Here is a 20,790-nt window from a genome sequence, read left to right on the forward strand (position 1 = left end):
AAGAAGGGAAATCCAATGTCCAATCGATACAGGTATATGTTGTTGTTGTTGTTATTGTTGTTGTTGTTTTTTTACCTCAGTTGCATGCAGGTTGCTACAACAGTTGTTTTTTGCCCTCTCTCTCAGAAACTGTGTATCAACACGCTGGAATGCAGGCGTTAGATCAACGTTACAGAAAGCAACTGAAGCTAACAGCCTGAGCAGATATGATCCGTACCTGGTCAGATAGAGTCATATGAGTGGGTACGGATATATATCCGTACCTGGGAGACAATGAGTTAAGTACGATCGAGCACAATTTCTTTGACAAGTACTGCGTCGATCATCGACTGAGGGAGAACGGTTGTTGTCTTACTAACCAAATTCCTAGAGGTCTTCGTTGGTTATAGAACAAACCTCTTCTTGGCAGTTGCTGGCTGCTGAAAGCCTTTCCCAGGTGTGTTTTCCTTGAACAGCAGTTCATCGGGCCGGGTGGAGTTCAGTTTCTGGGAGGGGGGGGGGGGGGGGCATGGGGTTTGTTAAAGGGAGGGGGGTTGTGGTTAGAGGGGGGGGGGGGGGCAGAAAGAAGAACAGAATGATGTAGAAGAGAAATTTGAGGGAAAAAATCATCAAGGTAAACTTAAGGGCGGGTATAATGAAATAGCACGTTGAGGCATTTTGGCCCCCTTGCACTGAAAGCCACAAGTCAGCGTTTTGCTTTTCCGGGGCTTTTTCTTTGGACTAAATCCAAAATAATAAAGCAACGAACTTGGGACGGTTTTGTTCTATCTAGTCAATTCCTGACGGTTGTGCTACTACAGGCTGAAGGGGAGAAAACAAGACAATTAGGCATAGGCCTACTTTCGTCTTTGTTTGAGACTAGACTGACTATAAGTCTGTTTGAGACTAGACTGACTATAAGTCTGTTTGAGACTAGACTGACTTTAAGTCTGTTTGAGATTAGACTGACTATAAGTCTGTTTGAGATTAGACTGACTATAAGTCTGTTTGAGACTAGACTGACTATAAGTCTGTTTGAGACTAGACTGACTTTAAGTCTGTTTGAGATTAGACTGACTATAAGTCTGTTTGAGATTAGACTGACTATAAGTCTGTTTGAGACTAGACTGACTATAAGTCTGTTTGAGACTAGACTGACTATAAGTCTGTTTGAGATTAGACTGACTATAAGTCTGTTTGAGATAAGACTGACTATAAGTCTGTTTGAGATTAGACTGACTATAAGTCTGTTTGAGATTAGACTGACTATAAGTCTGTTTGAGACTAGACTGACTATAAGTCTGTTTGAGATAAGACTGACTATAAGTCTGTTTGAGATTAGACTGACTATAAGTCTGTTTGAGATTAGACTGACTATAAGTCTGTTTGAGATTAGATTGACTATAAGTCTGTTTGAGATTAGACTGACTATAAGTCTGTTTGAGATTAGACTGACTATAAGTCTGTTTGAGATTAGATTGACTATAAGTCTGTTTGAGATTAGACTGACTATAAGTCTGTTTGAGATAAGACTGACTATAAGTCTGTTTGAGACTAGACTGACTATAAGTCTGTTTGAGATTAGACTGACTATAAGTCTGTTTGAGATAAGACTGACTATAAGTCTGTTTGAGATAAGACTGACTATAAGTCTGTTTGAGATAAGACTGACTATAAGTCTGTTTGAGATTAGACTGACTATAAGTCTGTTTGAGATTAGACTGACTATAAGTCTGTTTGAGATAAGACTGACTATAAGTCTGTTTGAGATTAGACTGACTATAAGTCTGTTTGAGATTAGACTGACTATAAGTCTGTTTGAGATAAGACTGACTATAAGTCTGTTTGAGATAAGACTGACTATAAGTCTGTTTGAGACTAGACTGACTATAAGTCTGTTTGAGACTAGACTGACTATAAGTCTGTTTGAGACTAGACTGACTATAAGTCTGTTTGAGACTAGACTGACTATAAGTCTGTTCGGCACTGTAAGTGGGTTAGTCAGTTTGCGAGTGAACTACATACAATAATACTACATTCTGTATTTTATAATATAATGCTCAGCGGTCTTGTCTCTTTTCCCCAGTCTTTCAAAGTTACGCCTGGGTGGGTACCCAAAACAGCCCCCCCCCCCCCCCCCCCGGCCTATTTAGACCCTTCCCCCCCCCCCCCCCTCCAAAAGTTCAGAGTTCCGCCTAGATGAACTAATTTCGGGAAGATAAAAGCAGTCTGGCTGACGAATTTTAAACAATCTTGGAATATTTTGCAACCGGGACTGAGACAATTTGCTTGTATCAAGGTTTCTTCAGTGTTTAGTTTAAACCTTGCACATCTATTTGACTAACAGAGACCGTTATGTTTTGCTGACACTTGTTACAATGTTGATTGCACAGTGGGAAGAATGTGTAAATTCAATTACAAGAGCAACCCTGTTGACGCGCATTTATTTCCTGACAGAGAGGGGTATGTTGTGACAACATCAGTTTGTGAAACGGTCAAGTGTACAATCGGAACTTGACATCAGTCCGCGACATGAGAACTTTGACAGGGGGCTGCAGGACGTGGACTTCCGCAAGAAGGGACCAGTGAGGCCCGGCCTGCTGCCCCCACCCCAGGAGGCCGGAGAGGATGAGAAGGACATCCCCCAGGCGCTGGCCCTGGAGAACCAGGCGGTCGGTCTGTAATGACTCGCAAGAGCCTGCTAAGTGGTTCGTGCTGAGGGAGAGAGAGCCGAGGGCGAAGCCAGGAGAGGATGGTGTGTGCCTGTGTGTGTTGGGGGGGGGGGGGGGGGCACGTATCACCATCTGTTCCGGCTTTTGTCTAGCAGTACACAGAATGCATACGTCTACGTGTCTGCATCCGTCGGTCTGTTTGCATTAATATTGATCCCATGATAGGTTTGAGCCTGCATCACAACTGAGAGTTGTATGCGTAAGTGCTGTGAAGTGGATACACACACACAAAATCCTCGAGTCAACTAGTCTGTTCTAAATTCAGAAATATTGAAGCTGGCACAACACGCAACATCGGTTGAATTTTAAAAGCCTATATGCAACCAGAGTGGGTTGCCAGCATTCCAGCCCTCCAAAAAAGCACTTTCCCTGAAACGAGTTTTAACAGGCTAGGCCCTCTTGAATTCGTCCTGCATGCCGTGCCCTCGCCATGTCGACATTAATCTAGATCGTGAGAGATTCTGACTGCAGTTGCCAGTAAAACAAACATGCTGCTGGTCTGTTTGAAATAAATGTCTACCACTTTGTAGAAAAGAAAACACAAACGCTCTCTGTGCCAAGTGAAAGAGCTTCTGAGAGAAAATGTGCTCAAGTGCGAAAGCACAAATCTTTTGAGTAAAATTGCGCAGTTGAGTGAACAGTGGTCTGAGTCAGCATCTGTACACAGCCTCATCACATTAGCTTACCGAGTCACTTCTAAAACATGTGAACTACCAGTAAAAGAAAAAGTCACTATTGATAATTTTCTGATCGTTTTCAATTTTTGAGTGACAGAATACCGTTCGTTTGTCAACCAACCGGCCTTGTAATGTATGTGTGGCATTTGCCGATCAATCAGCTCAAACTATCTTTTCTCAGTGTTACATAACTCAGTGCCCTCCGCTTAATCCATCAGTAGTTTGTTCTTGCAGTCTTTGTTTCCTTTCTGGGATGAATATATTTCCGATTGATCTGAGAATAATTAATGACGTTGAATGAAGCGATGCATGCAAAACAGTTACACAGACATTGTTAAAATGAGTCAAAACCGGAATTTGAACCGGCACCAAAACTGAAAACGGCGACACAGGGGCGTTCCGTCTCTAAAACAAAAAATTGTCTTTCGCTGAAAACTGACTCTAGTTAGGGCGGAACAAGGAGGAAAGACTGACAACTCACCTGTACAGACTATAGTGACAACCAGTCGCTGGCTTCACGGGTACAACAGACAGGTATAAGCCCTCCCTCTTCACCTGAGGGTTCAAGCCACAAGGTACACGTACAACAATCCTACACCGAAGAAACTCTCCTTTCTTTCCCCTTCCAGCAGAACAGAAGCACACTTTCCTCCAAACAAACTTTCTTCTCTTGTTCCTTTCCAAGGGGAACCGGTTTTAGAAAACTCCAAACCTGGTGACTCGGTGTCCAGGTGAGGGAATACAGGAATCCTTTAAAGAGGTAAGTGATACCCACAAACAGTTACCGGACCACAACACAACCGTCGGCACAGAATGCGACGCAAAATATTTCCTCGGTCTGGCTAGTGCGTGGTGCCTCCTGCAAAACGAGGAAGGGGCTTCCTCTATGGCAGAGATAGAGAGAGAGAGAGGAGTGCACCAGGGGATTCCTACAGACCCTCACACCCCTTCTCGTGCTACTGTGGACTGCGCCGGTTGAAGTGTTTGGTGTACATGTTGCGCGTGCTTGGACGAGTCCACTGGCACATCTGAGGGGTGTATTCTGCGATGACTAATTGGAATGCGATTAAAACGACTTTAAAATGGTTGCAAGGAAGTGTGGCAGCGTGTAATGGGTGCAGCCTTATGTGTGGGAAAGGTATTTTTGACAAAAAAGCTCTTTCATTCAGTCGTCTGCTGTAAAAAGCATAACAAGACCAAGAAGAAGTAAAACGGCTTTGGCCTCAGTGGAGAAGAAGGGTCACTGACAGAAATAAACAAACTAAAGGTTTTCAAGAAATAATCGAAAACAGCCATAACAACGTTCACATCGTGTCAAAACCTGTTCCTTCACTAACGTGCACAACTTGTTTTTATTTCTGTTGCCTCGATCTAAATTATGATACTGCCATGAGGGATGAAAATGACAAGATAACTGTAACAACTGACAGATTTAAGTACCCGCACACACCGACAGACTGAGCTGAAAAGCCCCCCGTCCCCCCACCACCCGCCCCCCTCGAATCCAACAAGTCATCATTATTCGTCATCATAAAAGCAAATATGGAAACTGAAAAAGGCCCTATAAACATCCCCAAAAGTCTTAGAATCTATTCACAATACTATCAGAAAGCGTTCCATCAAATTAAAGTGATTTTGTCAATTATGCACGCGCGTATTTTTCTATCAACAAAATAAATACACTAGCGCACTACCGGCACGGTTGGCCTAGTGGTAAGGCGTCCGCCCCGTGATCGGGAGGTCGTGGGTTCGAACCCCGGCCGGGTCATACCTAAGACTTTAAAATTGGCAATCTAGTGGCTGCTCCGCCTGGCGTCTGACATTATGGGGTTAGTGCTAGGACTGGTTGGTCCGGTGTCAGAATAATGTGACTGGGTGAGACACTGAAGCCTGTGCTGCGACTTCTGTCTTGTGTGTGGCGCACGTTATATGTCAAAGCAGCACCGCCCTGATATGGCCCTTCGTGGTCGGCTGGGCGTTAAGCAAACAAACAAACAAACAAACCAGCGCACTTTTCGTGCCATGTGGGTTTGTCGTCTCTTATAATTATTTGTCTGTTGCTTCATCCATTAATTTCTTCTCTTTTTTTTCACGTCTTTACACCTGTTCCTTGTCCCGTTGTGCTCTCACACCGCCCCGTCCCTGCACTCACTGCTACATCCACATCTGAATTTCGTTCCGCTGCCAGACATGTCGATTTCAAAGACGCTCCAGGGGGGGATGTCGGGTCATTTATTATTAGAAGCGACAACAATTCAAAGACTAAGTCACATCACCAGTTACTATGGTTTTTAATCATTTGACGGCCGAAAGCTCAAAATTCATAAATTCTTGTAAATGTTTCGTTTTGCCGGTTTTTTATAAACTTTCTTCTTTATTAATTCTCATTAATTTGGTTTAATCAAATCTTGAAATGTCCTTTTAAAACAGATTGTGTATATGTGCATGTGTCTGTCTCCACTAAACACACACACACACACACACACACACACACACACACACACATACACACACACTATCTCTCTCTTTCTCTCTCTCTCTCTCTCTCTCTCTCTCTTTCTCTCTCTCTCTCTCTCCTTCTCTCTCTCAGTCTCAGTTTCCCGACCGGCCCGGTACGGAAGTTGGTGTAATGTTGGGACTGGCATCAATTTAAACGTTTACTAAACCCTACCTCCTGCGGCAAACACAATCTCAAATGGCTCTCACCGTGTACCGTGTTTATTCTAATTGTTGTTACAGTTCCCTCATGATATTAGCGAGAACTTGAAACAGTGGCTGGATTCTGGTTAGTGATCGACTGAAGAAGAAGGGATCTCAGGATAAAACAGACTTTAAAATCATGTACAGCCATTAAGAACTGATTGGTTATAAAATATGTTGTTTTTGATTTTGTTGCTAACAGAGGAAGGAAATGTTACTATAACCCGAATGCCGGGAAACCGCAAATAACATTTAACTAAAGTCAAGGAGAGATCTACAAAGATGACACTCTCTGCCCAGATTTAAAAATTAAAAAAATAGAAATAAGGCATTTACTCACTCACTCACTCACTCATCTACTCACTCGCTCACTCTTCCTCCCTCTCTCCAGTAATAGCATTAACCTTACGATTTCGTTCATGCGTATCTGGTTAGACGCCTACCACTGTATGAAATAGTGCGCATTATTTACAGGAAGTACGGTAAAAAGCCGGCCGGTAAGCCAGCAGTAAACAGCGCAAGGGAGGAGGAAGCGATTCCAAGACCCCACCACAGGTAGCAGAGCGGTACTGCAGCTCCTGATCCACAGGTAAAAGCATCATTCACGCACCACACGCTCACTACGCACACACACCTCTGTGTGTGCTAGCCTGCCTGCCTCCCTAGCGGCGCACGTGCTGCCCGTCTCTGCTATATATGGAAGTGTTGTGGGGCAGAGGGGTGGGCCTGTCCGGACGTAGCACAGTCAAGCTGAGATCTTCTACGCTAGGAGATCTTAGTCCTCGTGAGCTGCGAATACTCTCTCTCGTGTCTAGCTGAACCAGAGACTAGAGAGTATACTCTACAGTCTCTGGCTGAACTCTCTCTCTCTCTCTCTCTCTCTCTCTCTCTCTCTCTCTCTCTCTCTCTCTCTCTCTCTCTCTCTCTCTCTCTCTCTCTCTCTCTCTCTCTCTCTCTCTCTCTCTCTCTCTCTGACAGACAAAACACAGCTGCTCCCTCTCTCAGGAGAATAAAGCATGTGTACACTACGGTTTCGTGTGTTCGGTACTGCTCTGGTGTCAGTTTGTGCCTGTGTGTGTGTGTGTGTGTGTGTGTGTGTGTGTGCGCCTCACTCATCCTAGAGGCAATACCATCACAAACATCTTGCAGATATCCCCCAACCCTCCGTCACACCTCTCACCCCGCCTTACTTTTAGTTTCAATGATTCCAATAAACTCACGTATTCACAACTTCACACAACCCCACCTCCCCCCCCCCCCCCCCACACACACACACATGCACGCACGCACGTATACACGCACGCACACCCACACACCTGACTCTCCTGAACAAGGGAGATTATCAATTCTTAAACACCACCGGTTTCTCGGCAAGACAGTACCAAATAGCCTCCCCTTATTTCTCAAAAACTACGCGCGCTTTCCACTGCCGATTTCACAACGAAATCATCAACCATTGTTATGTATTTAGGCTCTCTAAAATAAAAATAAATATGCTGCCGATGTTTCTCAAAGCAGTTGGTTATTAAATGCAAATAGTGTAAGCACATTCTTTTGGTGTAATCTTGTAATAGTCGGAACCGAGTCACCAAGCTCTTGAAGAAAGACGGACAACGTTCCCCCAAGTAAATGTTCAACACAAAAAAACACTTATACACTGTCTGTTGTGTGTGTCAGAGAGAGTGTGTGGGAGACAGACAGACAGACAGACAGACAGACAGACAGATCCAGACATACAGACAGATACAGACAGATACAGACAGATACAGACAGACAGACAGACAGACAGAGACAGACAAGCACACGCAAGCAGAGAAAGTCAGGCACACACACGGACATCTCTAGAGTTGATACATGTCACGTTTCAATATATCACTTAAGGTGATTATGAACCGGTTAATTACTACTAATTAACTAACCACACCACGATCCACTCTCGCAGTCATACAATTAAATAGAGTCAACAAAAGTATAAGTTTCAGACGCCTGTTTATGTATAAACTCTCCACCTCCCTCGAGCCTTCACTCAAAATATGTTCCTTTTACGTTCTCAACACGTAAAAAACCAGTGTTCACTGACAAAATGCCAGTACTATGTAGAAAATTATAGTAACACGCTGAACCCGTGTAAATACAGTCGAAATGAGAATGTTCTGTTCGAAAAGCTCTAGTTCGTGCAGGTGTCACACACCCCACGTTGTCACTACTCCAATGAAATCATAGATACGAAAAGACAACGGTGGTCAACGGGGTGCGTACGACATGGTGCACTTAGCTTTATCTCTGCTGCTGCTGCTTAGCCGGTATGCTGGTTAGTCGGTTCGCTGGTTAGCCGGTCCGCTGGTTAGCCGGTTCGCTGGTTAGCCGGTCCGCTGGTTAGCCGGTCTCCTGGTTAGCCGGTCTCCTGGTTAGCGTAGCCTCAACAGTTCCCGCCAGAGTCAGCCGTGCCGATGTTACGGGAACGTAACGAACGAACGAAACGAACGAACGAAGGAAGGCTCAAAAGCCTATGATTGTACTCTCAATGGAAGCAAAGTCCGCTTCCTCCCTGGAACAGTCTCTGTTCGTCAACAGTGACCCAAAACGTCCAGAACCCCTTGTCGAATCCTTATGCGAAAGCCATCGCCGACGAAGGAAATGTGACGACTTGTCCTCAGCAAAATACGTGGCAGAGGAAAGGAATAACTTGTGGAAGTTCCCCTAGAGTGCCGAATATGATACTCGGTGAAAAACCATCATACTCTAGTAACTGTGTGTTAGGTCCTTCCCCTTCTGCCGCTGGGTGTCAAGTGTGTCGTCCTTGAGTCTCTGACAGACCACCTAGCCAAATACACGTGACTGACCTTGTCACCAAACCAGTCCAGCTATACACAGTTTTGCCTCCCCAAGCAGGAAAAAAGACACGAGAAACTCAATCCCTGAAAATCCCGTGCGCGCTGTCAGCGAAAAAAACCGTCAGCCCTATGACAGCAGAAACCTGCACTGTGAAGCTCGTGCGTTTCAAAACATCCGTGCTCGGGAGCACTGTCAGCAAAAACTCTGCTGTGTCCAATATCACGCACAGGCGCTTTCTATCATACATTGACCCAGAACAGGCACTCCACTGAGTGACGCTTTCTTGGTCTCTGTCACCCGATCGTGACACACCTCCCCTCTTCAAGACGAAACCTCGGTTTCGCTCACAGTCATGTTCTCCTCTACAGCCCGAGAGAGAAAGTCAGCTCCAACATTGTTGGCGCCCGGAATGACGCGTACCGTGAATTGGTACGGTTGGAGAATCAACGCCCAGCGCATAAGTCTGGCGTTTGCCAACCTTGCAACCTGAAGATATTGCAGAGGTTGATGGTCCGTCTCCAGACAGAAAGGTCGTCCTCAAGAACGAGCAACCCCTCGTTTCACCCCTGATGACTGCAACCTTCTCTGTCTTCTTGTCTTTGTTCTTCTGGTCTTTGTTCTTCTCCCCGTAGGCTGTCCTCTCTATGTAGGCGCGCAGCAGGTTGGCGTGGTACAGGCGTGCTTTCCCGTGCATCATGATCCTGTAGTCGTTCTGGCCCACCCTCGCTGTCACCTCAAAAGGTCCTTGCCACTGCAGTTGTAGCTTGTTGTGTTTGACAGGTAGAAGTAGCAACACCCGTTCTCCAATCTTGAAGCTGCGCGGTCGTGCCTTGCGGTCGAATCCTCGCGCATAACGCTGTGCTGCTCTTCCCAGGTTCTCTTGAGCCAATTTGCAGGTCTCTTCAATCCTGTTCCTGAGTTCTACGATGTAGGTCGCTGTCGTCTGCACCTCCTCGTCAGCTTCTTCGTCCGTCCAAGCTTGACGCAGGATAGCCATGGGACCGCGTACCTGTCTGCCGTACAACAACTCAAATGGGGAAAAACCCAAGCTCTCCTGAGGAACCTCGCGGTATGCAAAAAGCAATGCTGGGATGTACCTGTCCCACGTGCGTGGTTTCTCCTGAGCTAGTTTCCTCAGCATGGTCTTCAAGGTGCCATTGAACCTTTCCACCAGTCCGTTGCACTGAGCATGGTAAGGGGTGGTGAAGTGCTGCTCCAGTGATAGCAGTCGTGCTGCCTCCGCCATCACTCCTCCCGTGAACTGCGTGCCTCTGTCGGTGAGTACCTCTGATGGAATTCCCAGCCGGGACCACATAGTAACCAGAGCCTCAGCTACTCGCGTGGCTTCAATCGATTTCAGAGGGATCGCCTCTGGGTATCGAGTAGCGTAGTCCACCATGGTCAAAATGTATCTGTTTCCGTCCTCAGACGCAGGCAAGATGGGCCCGATGATGTCCACTGCCACCCGACGAAAGGGTTCGTCGATGAGCGGCATCTTCTCTAAGGGGACCTTCCTCACCCTTCCTTTGGCAACCACCTTCTGGCACTTATCGCAGGACGCACAGAAACGTCGGACATCCGTGCAGATGCCTGGCCAGTAAAAGTGGCGCCAGACACGATCCGTGGTCTTCTTGGTACCAAGATGACCTCCCAGAATCGAGTCGTGTGCCGTTGCCATGACACCCTCGCGAAACTCGCGAGGCACGACAACCTGTTTGAATGTACCTTCTTGGTTGCTGAACTCACGGTAGAGCAACTTCTTGTCCCTGAGGAACTTTGACCTCCCATGCTTCCCGCTCAGCTTCACCTTCCCCGACTTCGCGTGCTCCCGAGGAGTAGCTAAGGTCGGGTCAGAATCCTGAGCCTTCGCGAGAAGCGCGGGGGTCACGTTCCCCAGGGCAGCTCGTGCAGCAGGTAGGGGTTTGAGAGGTTTGTCCTCTCGCTCCGCCTGTGCCCGCGTGAGCACTGAAATGACGTCGGGAGCCCGATAAACGGGAACCTCCCTGGTGACGCCGTCCACAAACTGAACCCGGTTTCCAATGAGCAGGTCGCATGGAGGATCGTCCATGACGACGGCCACAATGGTCCCCGTGAACAACGGGGTTACGACCTTGATCACTGCCGTGTTCAAGTCGTAAGCGTGAGATGCCTCGGCCATTCTCACCCTGATGCTGTCTCCTGTGTAGGCCATAGCTGGAACTAGACTCGCCCGAACCACTATCATGTCTGCCCCTGTGTCCCGCAGACCTTCGCCCTTCACTCCGTTAACGTAGACGTTGCAGTGGGGCTGGAAATGTTTCCTGGAGCACGGAACGCAGAGTTGTGGGATGGTGCATGAGCTCGTGACGTCCCTGAACTCCTCACTGCCAACGAAGTGAACGCCCTTCTGGTCAGCCTGTCTCTTGTGGCAGTCCTTCTTCACGTGGCCCCGCTTGTTGCAGTAGTAACACTGGATGTCAGTTCTGGAACTCGATCCCTTGTGTCCCTGATCGTCCTTCCCGTCCTTGGGTCCTGAAGAACCCGAATTCCCCGTTTTTCCTGGCCGTGAGCCTGAAGATTTGCCGGAGATCGCCTGGGCGTCCTCGTGCACTCTGATCCAGTCGGCTGCCTCCTGAGTAGTCTTGGGCTGGTGCTCCTGCACGAAGGTCACCACCTCAGGTCGCAGGCTGGACATCAGTTGTTCCATGACTATGAGGTCGGCAAGGTCGTTGACGGTCCAGTCCTTTTCGGCCATCTCCACCCAGCGCCGCAGGTAGAGGTTAAGGCGTGCCACAAACTGATGACTCAGCTCGCCGCTCAGTCTCTTGCTGTTACGCAGACGTCGTCGGTAGGCTTCAGCAGTCAGGTTGAAGCGCTGGAGTAACGCCTTCTTAAGTGCCTGATAGTCTCTCGCCTCGTCGTCATCCAAAGCGTTGTATAGCTGCAATGCGCGTCCCTTCAAGCAGGTGCTAAGGCGGCTAGCCCACGTGGCCTCTTCCCACTTCTGGTCAGATGCAATGCGCTCAAACCGGCGTAAAAAGTCGTCGAGCTCGTCCTTGTCATCGTCGAACGTCGGCAGTCTCGTACGGTCGGCAACAAATGTCGGCGCGCTAGCCTGAGTAAGCGTACCCTTCTCGGCCTGTAGCCTAGCTAGTTCTAGCTGGTGATCGCGTTCGGCCTGTTTGTCCTGTCTGTCACGTTCTGCCTGTCGTTCCCTTTCCTGTCTGTCAAGTTCGTCTTTCTTGTCCTGTCGGTCACGTTCTTCTTTTCTTGTCAGTCGCTCAAATTCTTCCTTCCGTTCTACTTCTAAGCGTTTTAGAACGCTTCGGGCTCTAACGCGTGCGTCTCGCTCAGTCGGTTGCTCGCTCCCAGGAGTCTCGAAAGTTATTCTCCTCGTAGGAGATCCCCCTGTAGCCATGGTTAGTTTTAGCAAAGCTTTATTACCAAAGTAAGTCTAACGCAGCTATAGCTAGAACACGCGGTGATGAAAGCGGTGGATACAAAAATCCAGCAACCGGAAAATGCAGAAGAAAAATCCAAACAGTGTAGAACAAAACGCGTAGCCTACTTTATGGCTGCTTTTTGCGGTGAAACAAAGTGTTTCCCACAGCCGTGGCCTACTTTATCGGCTGCTTTTTGCGGTGAAACAGAGTGTCTCCCACAGCCTTGGTTAGGACAGAAGTCCTCGGACCCTTCCCCCCCAAAATTCCAACAAAGTCAAAATATGGAGAAAAATCCAAGTAAAACAAGACGGTAGAAATGTAACCTGTTACGGAATGCGAAACAACACTGTAGAGAAAACTGAGTAAAACGAATAACAAATCCGCTAACCCCGCTCAGCTCTCTGCAACGGAAAACTCTGAACGTACAACAACAAAGATTCACAAACAAAGGAAAGGGAAGTAATCACAGTTAGCGCATACAATAACTCACAAATTACAATTTACATTTCCTGCAAGATGTGAATCGCTTAAGGTGTGGTATATGATCAAAACTATACAAAAAAGGGTAGCACCAAGCAGAAAATAAGTCGAGCACTGACGAGATTATCTGCTCTTAGTTCTCCTTAATTGGTGGGTCTTTATCAGTTGGAAATTAACTGAGTAAATCCCGGCTTGGCCCCCACGTGTCACGTTTCAATATATCACTTAAGGTGATTATGAACCGGTTAATTACTACTAATTAACTAACCACACCACGATCCACTCTCGCAGTCATACAATTAAATAGAGTCAACAAAAGTATAAGTTTCAGACGCCTGTTTATGTATAAACCCTCCACCTCCCTCGAGCCTTCACTCAAAATATGTTCCTTTTACGTTCTCAACACGTAAAAAACCAGTGTTCACTGACAAAATGCCAGTACTATGTAGAAAATTATAGTAACACGCTGAACCCGTGTAAATACAGTCGAAATGAGAATGTTCTGTTCGAAAAGCTCTAGTTCGTGCAGGTGTCACACACCCCACGTTGTCACTACTCCAATGAAATCATAGATACGAAAAGACAACGGTGGTCAACGGGGTGCGTACGACATGGTGCACTTAGCTTTATCTCTGCTGCTGCTGCTTAGCCGGTATGCTGGTTAGTCGGTTCGCTGGTTAGCCGGTCCGCTGGTTAGCCGGTTCGCTGGTTAGCCGGTCCGCTGGTTAGCCGGTCTCCTGGTTAGCCGGTCTCCTGGTTAGCGTAGCCTCAACAGTTCCCGCCAGAGTCAGCCGTGCCGATGTTACGGGAACGTAACGAACGAACGAAACGAACGAACGAAGGAAGGCTCAAAAGCCTATGATTGTACTCTCAATGGAAGCAAAGTCCGCTTCCTCCCTGGAACAGTCTCTGTTCGTCAACAGTGACCCAAAACGTCCAGAACCCCTTGTCGAATCCTTATGCGAAAGCCATCGCCGACGAAGGAAATGTGACGACTTGTCCTCAGCAAAATACGTGGCAGAGGAAAGGAATAACTTGTGGAAGTTCCCCTAGAGTGCCGAATATGATACTCGGTGAAAAACCATCATACTCTAGTAACTGTGTGTTAGGTCCTTCCCCTTCTGCCGCTGGGTGTCAAGTGTGTCGTCCTTGAGTCTCTGACAGACCACCTAGCCAAATACACGTGACTGACCTTGTCACCAAACCAGTCCAGCTATACACAGTTTTGCCTCCCCAAGCAGGAAAAAAGACACGAGAAACTCAATCCCTGAAAATCCCGTGCGCGCTGTCAGCGAAAAAAACCGTCAGCCCTATGACAGCAGAAACCTGCACTGTGAAGCTCGTGCGTTTCAAAACATCCGTGCTCGGGAGCACTGTCAGCAAAAACTCTGCTGTGTCCAATATCACGCACAGGCGCTTTCTATCATACATTGACCCAGAACAGGCACTCCACTGAGTGACGCTTTCTTGGTCTCTGTCACCCGATCGTGACAATACACACAGTGACACAGATAGACTCAGAAAAAGAAATCTACAGGTAGCACAACACTGCTAAAACAGAATTTTTGTCAGACGAAACTGTCACCATGTGCTACATACCTATGGTGTTGTTCCACACAGGAGCGGATGGCGGAGGGGGCGGGGCTGCAGGGGGAGGAGGTGGTAGCGGAGGCTCCACCTCTTCCGGTTGGGGAAGTTGAGGGGCAGGTAACTCCTCGGGCGAGCCTGCTAATGCTTCAGGCTCTTTTTCTGCACAGAACACAAACAAATCTGACAATGACAAAAGGTGACTTTTTCATGAACGTTATATTAACGACATTTCCAGAATTATTCTATTTCATTCTTGTAAATCAATTTTCTTGACAATCATTCTAAGCTTCTCAGCTCATGCTCACTCAGCCAACAAAAACCGGGGTAGTGCCGGGGCCAGGGGTGTGCTCGAACGGCTAGCTGCCTATTAATGAATATAATACGCAATGACCACACCAATGAACTGTGAGAGACGATCTGTCGAATCGTATTCACGGACCATGCAAACTTCAAGGCAGCAGCCAAACAAAAACAAGTCGCGTAAGGCGAAATTACTACATTTAAGTCAAGCTGTCGAACTCACAGAATAAAACTGAACGCACTGCATTTTTTCACCAAGACCGCATACTCGTAGTTTCGTCACTCCACCGCCCGTGGCAAAGGCAGTAAAATCGACAAGCCAGAATAGTGCGGTAATGGTCGCGCTGAGCAGGCTGGCACGCTTTTCTGTACCTCTCTTCGTTTTAAGTTTCTGAGCGTGTTTTTAATCCAAACATATCATATCTATATGTTTTTGGAATCAGGAACCGACAAGGGTTCAAATCGATTTCGGACATTTTATTTTTATCATAATTTTTATATTTTTAATTTTCAGAGCTTGTTTTTAATCCGAATATAACATATTTATATGTGTTTGGAATTAGAAAATAATGAAGAATAAGATGAACGTAATTTTGGATCGTTTTGTAAAAAAATAATTTTAATTACAATTTTCAGATTTTTAATGACCAAAGTCATTAATTAATTTTTAAGCCTCCAAGCTGAAATGCAATACCAAAGTCCGGCCTTCGCCGAAGATTGCTTGGCCAAAATTTCAATCAATTTTATTGAAAAATGAGAGTGTGACAGAGCCGCCTCAACTTTTACAAAAAGCCGGATATGACGTCATCAAAGACATTTATCAAAAAATAAGAAAAAACCTCTGGGGATATCATACCCAGGAACTTTCATGTCAAATTTCATAAAGATCGGTCCAGTAGTTTACTGTGAATCGCTCTACACACACACACACACACACACACACACACACACACACACACACACACACACACACACACACACACACACACACACACACACACAAACACATACACCACGACCCTCGTCTCGATTCCCCCTCTATGTTAAAACATTTAGTCAAAACTTGACTAAATGAAAAAAAAAACATTCTCCACGCCTTTGTTTGATGTGTGTGTTGATAGTTGTAAACTGCCTTGGCAGCTGTCCTGAGCACGTCTACCCGGAAGACCCCGGTTCTTGACATGAATAAATTCGGCATCTTTGTCATCTCTAATCTCACCTTGGTAGATGTTGCTGAACTTTCCACTGGTGGGTTTCAGGCGGACGCCCAGAGGGGACTGACTTCGCTGTACCTCCTGCTGCACTGTCACGGCGCTACGCCCTGCTCAAACACAGTTAAGATCGCAATTGTCAACAGGAAAGTCCACAGTGTCAACTGTTAGATCCGCACTGTCATCTGGTAAGTCCATGCTGTCTACACTTAAGTCCACACTTTCAACCGTTCAGTGCACACTGTTAACAGCTAAGGTCCACACTGTAAACATGCAGTGTAATCCTCACTGTCAACAACTAAGTCCTCACTGTCAATACTTAAGTCCACACTGTCACTACTTAAGTCCACACTGTCAATACTTAAGTCCACACTGTCACTACTTAAGTCCACACTGTCAATACTTAAGTCAACACAGTCACTCATTAAGTCCACACTATCAATACTTAAGTCCACACTGTCAATACTTAAGTCCACACTGTCACTCATTAAGTCCACACTGTCAATACTTAAGTCTACACTGTCAATACTTAAGTCCACACTGTAAATTACTTAAGTCCACATTGTCAATAGGGTACTTAAGTCCACACTGTCAACAGGTCCAGAATGTCAACATTTAAGTCCACACTCTCATGTGTTTAGTACACACTGTCAAAATGTAATCCCCGTTGTCAATACTTAAGTCCACACTGTCCCAAGTTAAGTTCACACTGTCCTCACTGTCAACATGTAAGTCCACACTGTCAAGAGATATGGATTTTTGGTATGTGTTCTACTGGAAGATGCTCTTGTCCACATCATGCTTCACAAACTTGATCTAGATGGAAAGGAAGATATCTTTACAGGCACACTCTTTCCTGACTGACTGACTATTAGGGTTTAACGTCCTCTCAGACCAACTGGTCTATATTGGGACAGGTATTGGTAATACGTTGAAGATATGGTGTGATACTTTGATTCGAACAAGCCCGCTGTGGCTGTCTTCTTCGACACACCAGCATTGGGTTTGTCTCGTCAAAGTATCGAAATACGATCATGATAATCGGAGACGAGAGATGATGCATGCGTGTCTTCGTGTTTTCCAAGCCCTGAGACTTTCGCTGTGAACGTGGGATCTTTTTCGTGCGCAAGTATGCACACGGGGGTGTTCGGACACCGAAGAGAGTCTGCACAAAGTTGACTCCGAGAAATAAATCTCTCGCCGAACGTGGGGATCGAACCCACGCTGATAGCGACCAACTGGCTACAAAAGCCAGCGCGCTACCAACTGAGCTACGTCCCCGCCCCACTCTTTCCTGTGAAAAAAGTATCATTATCTCGGTTATGCCCAGGCTTTTACATGGAATAAGATCATACCTCCATTTAGAGACATACCAAATATCAACAAGCTGGTTGCTTCCTGTGTAGGATTTTGTTTAAAGAAATAATGTCTGAACTGAAAGTAGCGTAGAGTCAATCCGCGAACAGATTCTAACTCCGCACAGGACGCAGTCAGGATGTTGAGTGTTGGTCATGTGACCAAGTGGTCAAGCCTTGACAGATCTGACAGCGTAAGCCGAAATGTTTTCACAGGGAAAACTGTGCCTTTAGACGAAAAACAAATGTCTTTCTTTTCATTTACCCGCACTACTGTCTGGAGAAGGCAGCTCCGCTTTCCTCAGCTTAGCCTGGGTCAGCTCGGCCAGCATGGCGTTGTTACCATGGTGACCCACGGGGCTCCGGACCGGCGACTGCGCCACCACGCGGCGACTCTCGCTCCTCGACTGGTGCTGCCCTCTAGCGGCGTTCCCTCCAGGCAAGGATGGGGGGCTAACCGCCATGGGAGCAGTTCTTCCCACACGCTGCATCCTGGGACTAGAAGGTACAGGAGGAGGTTGAGCAGCAGCAGCTGCTGCAGCAGCCACAGCCGCGGCGGATGGGGGAGGAGGGAGCGGAGGGGACGGGGAGCGAGTCTCTTGCGTGGCTGCCAGGTACCGGTCCTGAAGGGGGACTGGGGGCGGAGGGGCGGGGAAGGTAGGTGGTGGCGGAGGAGGAGGAGCGGAGGATGGAGCTGATGAAGCTTGCTGAGACGATGACGGCACAGGCTGGAAAGCGCTGGAGGCCGGGCTGCGACTCCGCCCTGGGGAAGTTGAGGAAGACGAAGACCCTTTCCTGGAGGCGGGAGGGGAGGGCTGAGGCTTGGTGACGATGTGTTGGTGAGTGTGCACGTGCCGCGGAGAGACCAGCCCCGGGACAGGAGCAGGCCCCACCACCCTCTGCCCTCCGTACATCTGACCGGGTGGGGGCGGGGGGTACTGGTACCCTCCTTGGCAATGCTGCTGCTGCTGCTGCTGCTGCTGCTGCTGCTGCTGCTGCTGCTGCTGCTGATGCTGCCTGGAAGTTGGGAAGGAGCCTCGAGGCGGGTAAGCACCGTAGTTCGGGTCGTACTGCGGAGTCTGCGACGCCACCCGCCCAGCCACGTTGTCCTGGTACTGCTGGGAGGCGGCGGTGGTCGACATCACACCGTTCACACTCCCATTGGGACCCGAGGAATCATTCTTCATGGGATCCCCGTAAGGATGAAAGCCGCGCGATGCGTCCCCTTGGTGAGGCGAAGTAGCACAACCCTCAGAAGGCGGGTACGCTTCAGACACAGTCCTGGTCTTCGCGCTGTTACCGTTCGTGTTGACAGCGTGTTGTCGCTGTTGCTGTAACACTTTGGCGTCGATGCCGGCTGCGTAGGAGAAGGGGCGGCTGTCGGCGTATCGGTTGGCGTTGGTGGGGGTGGTGGCGGTGGTGGGTGAGGAGTGCTGACGATGTGTGGGAGGCGGGTGATACGGTTGTTGCTGCTGCTGTTGTTGTTGCTGGTGGTGTGGGTAGTGGTGTGGACTGGCGTCAAAGACTTCGTTCAGCTCATTGCACAGTTCCAGAGAGGAGACGGAGTCCTGTGGAAGGGAATATTGATTTTCTGGTCAGTGACTGCTGAACTGGGTTTACTGAGTGTGTGCATAATCTTTCGCACCGCCCCGATACCAACCCATGTGATCTCATTGATACACTGTGTGTGTGTGTGTGTGTGTGTGTGTGTGTGTGTGTGTGTGTGTGTGTGTGTGTGTGTGTGTGTGTGTGTGTGAGTGTGTGTGTGTTTGTGATCGTGTAGGGGGAGGGGGTGTGTGGCAGTGTGTGGCAGTGTGTGGCAGTGTGTGTGTGGGGGTATATGTATGTGTGTTCGTCTCTCTCTCTCTCTCTCTCTCTCTCTCTCTCTCTCTCTCTCTCTCTCTCTCTCTCTCTCTCTCTCTCTCTCTCTCTATACCATCTCTCTATACCATCTCTCTCCCCCTCTCTCTGCCTCTCACACTTTCTCTCTCTTTATTAGAACGTCCGTGAATAAGACTTGAGTGTGTCCATACACGAGGCAAAGGTACTGAGTACGGACCTTCTTTGTGTGCTTGAGCTTTTCTTCTGCAGATAAAATCATAAAAATAATATGGTAACATTGTACGTGCTCGTACTGTTTTGTATGATTTCAAAATTCACCGAAAGCATTCCTGCAACGTTTTACCTTGCTGGATATTGACGATTTCCGACTGGAATCTCTTGTGGAGAGTTGGGTGTCAGGACTGCGTTCGGGTAATGGCGGAGGTACCCTCTTCAAAGATGTCCCATTTCCCTGGAAGTAGGCACAGAACGGATTGACTCATACATGTATGTAAAATGTCTAAAATCCAATGAAGAAGATCTAACTGTCGGTGTGTCTGTCTGTCTGTCTGTCTGTCTGTCGGTCGGTCTGTCGGTCTGTCTGTCTGTCTCTCACGTGATGCTTCTGTTGTGAATTCTTGCCTTGTGACAACACGGTCCCAGGACGGATGAAAACAAACGTCTCTGGATGCGTCAGAGAAACATGCAGTAGACATGAGTTATAGTCTGTCGTCCATCAAGGCGTATATGTTGGGACTGAAAGATCGAGCGGCTGTGCGCTCAGTGAAAAATATGCACAGAAACAACTCATCACGAAGGGTGGTCCGAGATAACACAGGCGACAGGCAGTCACTACTCTATGAAGGGTGGTCCGAGATAACAAAGGCGACAGGCAGTCACTACTCTATGAAGGGTGGTCCGAGATAACACAGGCGACAGACAGTCACTACTCTGTGAAGGGTGGTCCGAGACAACACAGGCGACAGACAGTCACTACTCCATGAAGGGTGGTCCGAGACAACACAGGCGACAGACAGTCACTACTCTATGAAGGGTGGTCCGAGATAACACAGGCGACAGACAGTCACTACTCTGTGAAGGGTGGTCCGAGACAACACAGGCGACAGACAGTCACTACTCTATGAAGGGTGGTCCGAGACAACACAGGCGACAGACAGTCACTACTCTATGAAGGGTGGTCCGAGACAACACAGGCGACAGACAGTCACTACTCTATGAAGGGTGGTCCGAGACAACACAGGCGACAGACAGTCACTACTCTATGAAGGGTGGTCCGAGACAACACAGGCGACAGACAGTCACTACTCTATGAAGGGTGGTCCGAGACAACACAGGCGACAGACAGTCACTACTCTATGAAGGGTGGTCCGAGACAACACAGGCGACAGACAGTCACTACTCTATGAAGGGTGGTCCGAGACAACACAGGCGACAGACAGTCACTACTCTATGAAGGGTGGTCCGAGACAACACAGGCGACAGACAGTCACTACTCTATGAAGGGTGGTCCGAGACAACACAGGCGACAGACAGTCACTACTCTATGAAGGGTGGTCCGAGACAACACAGGCGACAGACAGTCACTACTCTATGAAGGGTGGTCCGAGACAACACAGGCGACAGACAGTCACTACTCTATGAAGGGTGGTCCGAGACAACACAGGCGA

The 20,790-nt window shown here is 47.8% G+C and overlaps 1 protein-coding gene across 1 annotated transcript; it reads right to left on the reverse strand.

The window, feature by feature from the left end:
• Positions 1-14,416: 14,416 nt before the first annotated feature.
• Positions 14,417-19,610, reverse strand: LOC138956911 (uncharacterized). The gene is made up of 4 exons (XM_070328122.1): positions 19,467-19,610; positions 17,547-18,849; positions 15,935-16,036; positions 14,417-14,574 (listed from the first exon to the last, which is right to left on the reverse strand). The coding sequence occupies exons 2-4, from the start codon at positions 18,466-18,468 to the stop codon at positions 14,417-14,419; spliced, it is 1,182 nt and encodes a 393-aa protein (XP_070184223.1). The 5' UTR covers positions 18,469-18,849; positions 19,467-19,610.
• Between the last annotated feature and the right edge of the window lie 1,180 nt (positions 19,611-20,790).

Source organism: Littorina saxatilis, unplaced genomic scaffold (assembly GCF_037325665.1).
Source record: "Littorina saxatilis isolate snail1 unplaced genomic scaffold, US_GU_Lsax_2.0 scaffold_711, whole genome shotgun sequence".
In the NCBI taxonomy this organism is placed as follows: domain Eukaryota; kingdom Metazoa; phylum Mollusca; class Gastropoda; order Littorinimorpha; family Littorinidae; genus Littorina; species Littorina saxatilis.